The sequence below is a fragment of the Antedon mediterranea genome, chromosome 3, assembly GCF_964355755.1.
Source record: "Antedon mediterranea chromosome 3, ecAntMedi1.1, whole genome shotgun sequence".
Lineage (NCBI taxonomy): Eukaryota > Metazoa > Echinodermata > Crinoidea > Comatulida > Antedonidae > Antedon > Antedon mediterranea.
This window is the reverse complement of record NC_092672.1, coordinates 33,888,982-33,898,658: the sequence shown is the minus strand read 5'-3', so window position 1 is coordinate 33,898,658 and position 9,677 is coordinate 33,888,982. Positions and strand designations below refer to the sequence as shown.

Below are 9,677 nucleotides of genomic sequence, written 5' to 3'. Positions count from 1 at the left end.
ATAGTGATGATGTATTAAATCTGTAGCAAAATTACATTATCATGTAGCAATCACACCATTCTCTTGTGTATACACTGGCATCGTCTCAACTAACCACACCAGCTAGTAAGGAGATTCCAAACGTGCGCATGCGCCACATGGCATTTTTGTTAGTAGCAATCACACCATTCTATTGTGTATACGCTGGCATCGTCTCAACTAATCACACCAGCTTGTAAGTAGATTCCAAACGTGCGCATGGGCCACATTTTTATGCAAATTATTCCAGGTAAGCATGCCATCAACAGCAATTAAATAATCACTAAACTCAGTCACAGCATTATTTCAATATATACTTTATTATATGACTAAAAACAAACGTGCTTGGTAATAATTATCTAACACCTATGCTTATACTTTAGTTAAATACATTATTAAGCCTAAACATTGTTATATATGCATTTTACAAATATTAATAGTAAATTTTCTTCATAAACATGACCATACATATTAAAACTACTAAAACATGCGGTAACCATGACAAAGTTCGACATAAACAATACAATAATGTAACAATGTAAAAAACAAAACAAAAAAAACGTCGTTAGACGTGATACCGCTCGTGTATTGGGTATAGAGGACGTACTTCATCCATGGTATAATCACGTTACGTTGGTTCCAACTAGCGACGCAACGTAAAGACGTAACGCAACGCAAGTGAATAGACCAATCACAAGCGATAGCTTATTCGCTTGTGATTGCTAACTGTCTGTAACTTCGCTTGTCATTGGTTAAAACGCTTGCGTTGCGTTTACGTCCTTGCGTTACGTTCTAGTGGGAACCAAGCTTAAGTAGTAGACAACATGTAGAGTGACAGGGATATAGTCATACTATTCTAGTTTTATATCTATTTTCTGACCACTTTTTACTTTATAAGACTTCTATAGATTTATACATATATAAACATTAAAAGAATACTACAGCAAGTAATATTAACATTTGTCAAACAAACATTGAACAATATCGGTTAAAGGCAAAAACAAACCTTATATTTATTACACATTTGTCTAAAGTTAAACGCTATACGTAGAATGCAAACATTGAGGAGGACACATTTGTCTAAAACAATATTCACTATCAATATACGCGGATTCTGCAAAAGATACATTATGTTACGTTCAAAATAAAATTATTTTAAAAATCCTGTAATTAAACCACCACTGATTTTACTTATAACAATAATCAAACTAACACAATTGTGTGCATTTATTTGGGGTTTTGTGAGATATGTTTATTTACAGGGAAACACGTACAATCCTCCTCAATGTTTGCATTCTACGTATAGCGTTTAACTTTTTAAACCATGCGACGCAGCTATTGAGTCTAACGGTCCTTCTGCACAGGCTCATTTCCTTCTGGTTGACGCGTACACGGTACTCCCTCTCTCCCCTCTCCCTCGCTTTCCCAAAAGGTAAGATCAGAGTAATAGGGCGCAGGAGTTTATACTACAGTGTTTTACCCAAAACAAAAGACTTAATTTAATTTTTCTAATTAGTTACGGTTTTTAGTTTATTCATATGTTTTAGTTCAATAAGGTACAGACACGGGACCTACAAATACACACTCACATTGGTATACGTTGAAGTTTGGATTAGTTATGCCACTAAACACTTTGTTTATTCAACTGAGAAAGAAATGTAGTTCCTTCGCCATGAACTGCCTCAAAAAGTACTCCCTTTCTATCTCCTTAAAGAATGTTGTAAGAACAGTTATATGACGTTATGGCTCCCTAATTTACGAACAAACCTCCGTCCAGTTTAAATATTGGCGGCGATGATGCAATATCGAGTTTTGAAAATCGACGAGCGCCATACGTTTTAAACTTTACATCAACTACACCCATTGGTATATGTTGAAGGTTGGATTAGTTATGCCACCACTAACATTTCGTTTATTCGACTGACCCAAAAAGTACTCCCCATCTCGCTCAAAAAATGTTATATCATAACATTCGTGTGATGGTATGGCTCCGTAACTTACGAACATACTCCCTTCTAATTTAATTATTGGTGATGATGGAGTATAGAGTTCAAAATTGTCATCAGAATCACGTGATTCCGTTCTGCTTGTGGTTATTATCATAAATACTTCTCCGCCAACCTGTAAATATAAAAAACATCTTCATTGACATAGAACACAATATAAAATATACAAATAATGAATGTTGTTGAGCGTAATGGTACAAACAATGGCATGAGGTGAAGGATGAAAAGGTTATTTTTTCAACGAGGCGAAGCCGAGTTGATATATAATCATTTACCAAATGCAATTATTTGTACTATTACACGAATATAAAACATTCATTAGTTGTGAATCTAAAACATCTAAATAGGTTCTTGTCAATGAATTATAGCAAAAGGCTAAAATGCCTAGGCCTAATACCTAATGGCCTAGATTTTTTTTCGTACACGAAAAAAAGTACTATTAAACGATTGTTTAATAGTTCGTACTATTGCACGCCATGTGACCCACAATTGTCCTATCAAATGACAGGAATTTATTTAGTTGTTATAATAATACTTAATACAGATCTAGAAAAAACTGCAAAAAGTCACAAAGATCATCAATCAGAGAAAGTAACACGTTTTAAACTTTTTTACATCAGAAATTTCAACATTAGAATAATTATTATATTGAACCATTTCATTCGGTCAATTTTTCAATTTCCAGAAAACAAGTAGTGTATTTCAATGTTATTTTGCCATGTAATTTTGTAGTAGTGTGAAAATGAGGAGACTGATTCACAGGGGTGGTACTTACTTTGAAAATCGTAGATTTCGTGGGACAATGCTCCACAGGAATATGTTGATGAATTTTAAATTCTTCAGACATCTTATCCCATCTATACACCATTATGGTATGTGCACATTCCAATGGATTCACAGCTACTAAGTAAGTATCGCCATCATTTGTGAATGTCTCGATTCCAGTTGCCCAGAAAGCGCCTAGTGAGTGACAAAATTAAAACAGTTTACAAATGAGAGTAATAACTAGAATTTAATTCCATAAGTGATCTTGCACGTACATTAATCTATGTGACATCATATGACCTGGATTTTTAAATAAGTTTAAAACACTATTGTGGGTCACCATTCATTCTGAAGAGCTATTCAAAATAGGTATGTTTTTATATAAATTTGCATTCAATTGCCTATTGGTGAGCGCACGCTTTTACACGTGTCTTTCATTCACATTTTCTCTTCATGAAAATTATATATAGGAATATATGACTATAGGGCTGAAGAAAAAAGGGCATGTATAATAATTATTTTTGCTTTACATCTATGTTGTCCGCAAAGAAAATGTTTGCGCGACGCGAAAAAATTCAAACGCTAAAATTTGATTTTGAGCATTTAAACAAAATGTTGATTTGCGATTGCTCACCAATTATCTTGCGTATACGTACATTTGTTGTGGGTATATGTTGAACATTAATCTGAAGTTTACTCGTAGTGAATTTTATTTATAAATCTGACAAGTGGTTATGGATATATAATTGAAACGGTGAATTCACAAAATGGCGTATTTCATGACGTCACGGTTGGTTGATTGAGTGACACCGCTCAATCTATGGCCAGATTTTATTATGTAAATACATTTGGAAATTTTGAAAATTATTCAGATTCGACTTTTTTAGATAAACGGGCAACATAATCTGTACAGAAAGAAATAATTAATATTAAAATTTTGTACAATAAAAATACAAATGTTTTAGGAAATCTAAGTACGATAGTATGCAGGATAGTTAGGCCCACAGTACTGTATAATTAATCCTTACTAACAACATTTTAAAGTATACATACTACTGCAGCAATATTGAATGTCATCAATTGCAATATCACTAATGCCTTCAAACACAATGTAGTTGTCTCCATCACTAGTTTGCTCAAATTGTACTGCAGCGTAATACCATGCATCCCCTTGGTTACCGCTTCTTGTCCATAACAGTCTGTTCCCAACGTTTGCTTTTCTGTAAACCTGAAGTGTTCCAATAGTAGCTCCGCCGTACATGTGATAGTAAAATGATAAATATACATATTGACTTTTTGGCAGAACCGGACTTCTTAGGCGAGCTGACCTTTCAGCACTTACAGGTGATGTTTCAATGTAAGCATAATAATCATCTATGTAAAAATTAAACATTATAACTTCATATACATTTCTGATCTTGCAGAAATTTAGTCTAATATTCAACTGCATCAATAACATTATTACATGTACCTATATACACTTACTTGTATTCCCCGAATGACCGTTTGCGGGTTCAGTGTTTGTTGAACCATATCTCCGTGTCCAATGATATCCTTGAGTCCAACCATCAAAACCAGTTTGGAAATCTGTTTGAACTAAAAGAAAAATGTTCATAAAAATAAAAAAGGGAAATTGAAAAAAAAAATTGCCGCAGCAAACACACAACGATACTTTAATATGAAATCTGATCTTTATGATAGGTAGATGGTTTTTTGATTACGACTACAGTTCCTACAGTAGCCTATATCGCTTTAGAAAAAAAAACTGACATATTTTTCTCAGATCTGTAGTTGTATGTTTATTCCGCTAATATAAAATTCAAACCACCACTAAATGGATTGCACTATATCAGATTTAATGTAGAGTTTTGTGGCGTCACCAATGAATACATTTAAAGCGTGTTCTGTAAGTGATAGGCCTATACCTATTAACACCAAAACATTCTGTTTGCATTTAACTGTCTGTTTGTGGTGATGTGATTTGTTTGGTGAAACTTTGTTTGTGCTGTCTTAAAATTGTCAAGTTGGAACTGTACTAAAGCTAGGCCCATTGTTGGTACATATAACATCTCGGATTCGCCGGAAACGTTGCAGTGGTGGAGAGGCTTGTCCTGACGGAGCATTCCAGTGATCCTCATTTGCATAACAATGTGTTTCAGTAGAGAGCGTATCGCAGGCTATAAGCATTCCGACGCTAAACTAAGCAAGGATGTATTCGTTTCTCTTAAAGAGCTGGGAATTCTAGCCACCCACCATCGCGGTTGTCGTGGAGGTAGATTCAAACAGAGAGTAATACCAGTTAGGATATCCTCAAGACATAACCATAGGCAGTGTGGAAAAGGTTCCAGTGGATGTAACCCTAACAACCTTGTTCATCTCGCTCAACAATATACTGGGTGGAATTTTCCTTCGTTTTTTAGTACTAATGCTCTATCGCTACCAAACAAAATGGACGAACTTGTCCATAGAGTTAAACAATCTGCCTACGACATCATTACAATTACGGAAACTCACCTCAAACCATTTATTTTAAATACGATTGTGGAAATTGAAGGCTACTCTCTTATTAGATCAGATAGACCAGGCGATAGAAGAGGCGGAGGAGTAGTCGTATATGTGAAAGACTCAATTCCTTATAAAGTTTGGTCAGAAATTAAGGATGAAGCATTCGAGAGTATATGGATAACCATTCGTCCCAAACGCTTGCCACGCAAAATCGCGAATATAACCATAGGATTGATCTACCACCCTCCAAATTCAAATGATTTAGAAATGTGCAACCATATTATTCACAGTCTTGATTATGTGTGCTCAAAGCACCCGGAAACCGGCATCGTGATTACTGGTGATTTTAACCGCATGAAGGACTATAAATTGGTAAAGTTCCCGCTAAAGCAACTAGTTAAAATACCCACAAGAAAGGAAGCGATTCTCGATTTGTTTTATACGTCATTGGGAGAGTTTTATTTGGCCCCTATCACCGAGCCTCCTCTTGGCCTTTCGGACCATAGGGTAGTTATCTGCAAGCCGGTCGCAAATGTGAAACTTGATCACTACTACACTAACAAGAGCCTTAAGAGGTTGTTTAAACTGAACAATAAACTTTTGTTTTTTGAGGACATTTGTAGTATTAGATGGCATGATATGTATAAGTTAAATGATTGTTATAGTCAATTTAAGTTTTTTAATGATAAGTTACAATCTTTATATAACCATCATTTTCCCCTTGTTCCCTTAACACAGTATGTGATGGATAAACCCTGGGTTACTTCCGAATACAAGAATCTTATTCGTAAACGTCAAATTGCTTTTAAGGAAGGAAATCTTATTGAGTTCCGCTCACTGAGAAACAAAGTTAACCGGATGTCAAAATCCCTACGTAAATCTTTTTACAAAAACAATGTAGCTAAGCTCTTGAATTCGGATTCCCGATCCTGGTGGAAACACACCAAAAGGTTTCTCAATCTAGGATGCAAAGAAAATCATGCACTTGTAGGAATGTCAAATTTGCTGTGTAACGGCAATAATACCTTGCTTTCAAATAAAATTAATCAATTTTTTGCCTCATTGACCACGGAATTTAACCCCCTCCCTCCCCTAGATCCACTATTAGATATTGATGAAATCCCTAGTCACCTTATCATAGAGCTGGAAACTGTCAGGATTAAACTTAATCAAATTAAATGTAATAAAGCCCCTGGTCCAGATGACCTTCCCCCCCGGGTGTTTAAAGAGGGTGCTGAGATTCTTAGTGGTCCTTTATGTGCTATTGCTAACTCAAGTGTTAGAAACGGATGGGTTCCCCAAGAATGGAAACGAGCCAATATTGTCCCAATCCCAAAAGTGTTTCCCCCAAAGTTGGTCGAAAGTGATCTCCGCCCAATAGCTTTAACTCCTATAATGGCAAAGGTAATTGAGAGCCTAGTGGGCGAAATGATCTGGCACCAAGTTAAGGATAAGATTAACCTAAACCAATTTGGTTGTTGTAAAGGTGTTTCTACGGTTGACGCCTTAATTGAATTCCTTAATGTTTGTTTCCTTGCCACTGATGCGGGCGAAGAGGTTAGAGTTTTATTATTGGATTTTAAAAAGGCCTACGATTTGATCGACCACAACATTCTCTTAAACAAACTCATTGCGCTGGGGGTTGATAGTCACCTGATCCGATGGGTTAATGCCTTCCTGTATAACCGACAACAACGTGTTAAAATTGGTGATAGTCTTTCTGAATGGCTATCGCCAAACGGAGGCATACCCCAGGGGTCGTGGATTGGCCCTATTATGTTTATTATTTTTATCAATGACCTTTTAAATGGTAAACCATGTGTTAAATTTATGGATGATACTACTGTATTCGAAAGGGTGTCTAAACTGTCCAATAGTAACTTGCAAAATATAGCTAACTCGGCCCTTGCATGGACTCGGCTTAACCATATGACCCTCAATGCTAAAAAAACATGTGAATTAATTGTGAGTTGTAAGAAAAACAAGTCGATATTTAATCCTCTAATTATTAATAAATGTAGTGTTAACCAGGTTTGCCGTACTAAGCTCCTTGGAATTATTATATGTGACAATTTATCATGGCAACCCCATATTGAGTCTTTGATAGCTAAATCAAACTCACGGTTATATTTCCTTAAACAATTGCGCCGGTCAGGTCTAGACGCCCAAGCCTTATGCTATTTCTATTGTTGTGTTATCAGACCTGTACTAGAATACGCCGTCCCCGTTTGGGGAACGTGCTTAACTAAATTGCAGTCTGACCAACTGGAAAGTATCCAACGAAGGGCGCTTAGAATCACGTTCCCAGAGCTCAGTTACAACAAAGCAATGGCTCAATGTAATGTGCCTGTGCTATGTGAACGTCGAACTAGACTGTGCAAGGATTACTATCAGAAACTTAAAAACCCTTCCCATAGACTACATCACCTTCTTCCAAAAGCGCCCAAATCTAGATACAATTTAAGACAAGTTAAAGAATTTTGCATTCCAAAAATAAAAACGGAACGATCAAAAAATTTTATTGTAAACTTTGGTCTCTTTCACAAGTGGTAAGCATACATATATATCCCTGCACAGTCGCTTCGTTCCCTGACTTGACTTCAGTTTGTCTGTTGTTCGATGTTTTTGTGTTATTTGATTTATATCGTTGATGGATTTGATATATTTTTTTATTTAAGTATAAGTATATATTTTTGTATAATTCAACCCAAAAGTTGCAATAAAGTATTTTTATCAGTTTATCAGTTATTCAAGACGATAAATTGTGGACGCATCGTGTGAACAAACAGAGTAAGTACTATACTTATACTTATTAGCAACTTAAGAAAGATTCTAATTTGCCAAGTAAAAAAGGTATATAGTACTGTTTTAGTCCCTCTGATTACTAATGGAACAATTTATTTAGTTTGTCTGATTTTTCTAATAGCAGAAATAAACTAGAAACTAGATATGTGAGTTTTCTAGACATTCTTTTTTATTTGTTAATAATATGTACTGTAGTAAAACAGTGATGCAATCCCATAATCTCAACAAAAAAATACATCATTTTAATGTTACATACCACCATTATATTGAATGTCATCAATAGCAATGTCACCAGTATTGGAACTTCCACTAATGCCTTCAAACACAATGTAGTTTTCTTCATCACCATTGTATGTACATTGTATTGCACCAGAATAACGCCATACATCTCCTTGATTACCGCTTCTTGTCCATAACAGTTCGTCTCCCAAGTTCGACGTTCTGTAAACGTTGAGTTTTCCAATAGTAGCTCCGTACATGTGATAGTAGAATGATAAAGATACAGTACTTTGGCTGTTTGATAGTAATGGACTTCTCAGGCGAGCTGACATCCCTTCAGTTATTGGATTTGATGTTTTAATATAAATATAATAATCTGTTGAAATAAACAAAATGGTATTTCGAAATTTAGTACAATATTTTACTGTACTGTATCAAAAATAGAGTTACCAATAACTCCAATCACCTACAAACTTGTATGTACCTGTATGGCCGTCTGTTGGTCCAGTGTTTGTTGATCTCGTTGCACCTTTTATCCGTGTCCAATCAAACCCATCATTATTTACTTGAGCCCAGCCATCAAAACCTGTCTGGAAATCTGTTTGAACTATAAAGAAAATGTTCATACAGAATAAGCATAAATGGACAAAAACCCTGGGCTGTAGATTTTGGCCACAACCCGTAGACGCAAGATATTGTGTGTAAAATATTCTATTCTTTTACAAGATTTATTCTCCGGCTACCAGACCTGTACCAGAAGAAATGGGTTACAAGATGTTTTTTTTTTATTTTAGTAATATGTACCGTAATAACAGTACTGTAATTCCATAATCTTTAAACAAATATATCACAACATTTCAAAGTTACATACCATCATTATATTGAATGTCATCAATTGCAATATCACCAGTATGGGAACTCCCTTTAATTGCTTCAAACACAATGTAGTTGTTTCCATAACCATTGTGTGTACATTGTATTGTACCAGAATAACGCCATGAATCTCCTTGGTTACCGCTTCTTGACCATAACAGTTCGTCACCCAGGTTTGACGTTCTGTAAACATTGAGTGTTCCAATAGTATTTCCGTACATGTGATAGTAGAATGATAAAGATATCTGCTGCCCTGATGATAACAATGGACTTCTTAGGCGAGCTGACATCCCAATTGTGTGCGATGTTGTTTCAATATAAACATAATAATCACCTAAGTATGTTCGAATAAACAAAATGGTATTTTGAAATTGAGTACAAATATATTTAACTGTATTAAAAATAGAATAACCAATAACTCCAATCACTAGCACCTACAAACTTTTCTGTACCTCCTGTATGGCCGTTTGTTGGTCCAGTGTTTAT

The 9,677-nt window shown here is 35.4% G+C and overlaps 1 protein-coding gene and 1 long non-coding RNA gene across 2 annotated transcripts; both read right to left on the bottom strand.

The window, feature by feature from the left end:
• Positions 1–424: 424 nt before the first annotated feature.
• LOC140044335 (uncharacterized) lies at positions 425–4,050 on the bottom strand. The gene is made up of 3 exons (XM_072088814.1): positions 3,843–4,050; positions 2,800–2,984; positions 425–2,139 (listed from the first exon to the last, which is right to left on the bottom strand). Exons 1-3 carry the CDS (start codon positions 4,048–4,050, stop codon positions 1,873–1,875), a joined length of 660 nt encoding a protein of 219 aa, XP_071944915.1. The 3' UTR covers positions 425–1,872.
• Positions 4,051–4,096: 46 nt separating this feature from the next.
• Positions 4,097–8,439, bottom strand: LOC140045296 (uncharacterized). Its single transcript, XR_011844570.1, has 3 exons — positions 8,356–8,439; positions 4,275–4,385; positions 4,097–4,163 (listed from the first exon to the last, which is right to left on the bottom strand). It is a non-coding gene; the product is annotated as an uncharacterized lncRNA (long non-coding RNA).
• Positions 8,440–9,677: the final 1,238 nt, after the last annotated feature.

Bases quoted from the DNA above. Each gene is read 5' to 3' on its own strand.
- LOC140044335 (XM_072088814.1), bottom strand. From the start codon at position 4,050: ATGTACGGCGGAGCTACTATTGGAACACTTCAGGTTTACAGAAAAGCA. The intron at 2,985-3,842 runs GTATGTATACTT...GTCACTCACTAG, and splicing joins CATTCAATATTGCTGCAGTA to GCGCTTTCTGGGCAACTGGA. The intron at 2,140-2,799 runs GTAAGTACCACC...TTATATTTACAG, and splicing joins CGAAATCTACGATTTTCAAA to GTTGGCGGAGAAGTATTTAT.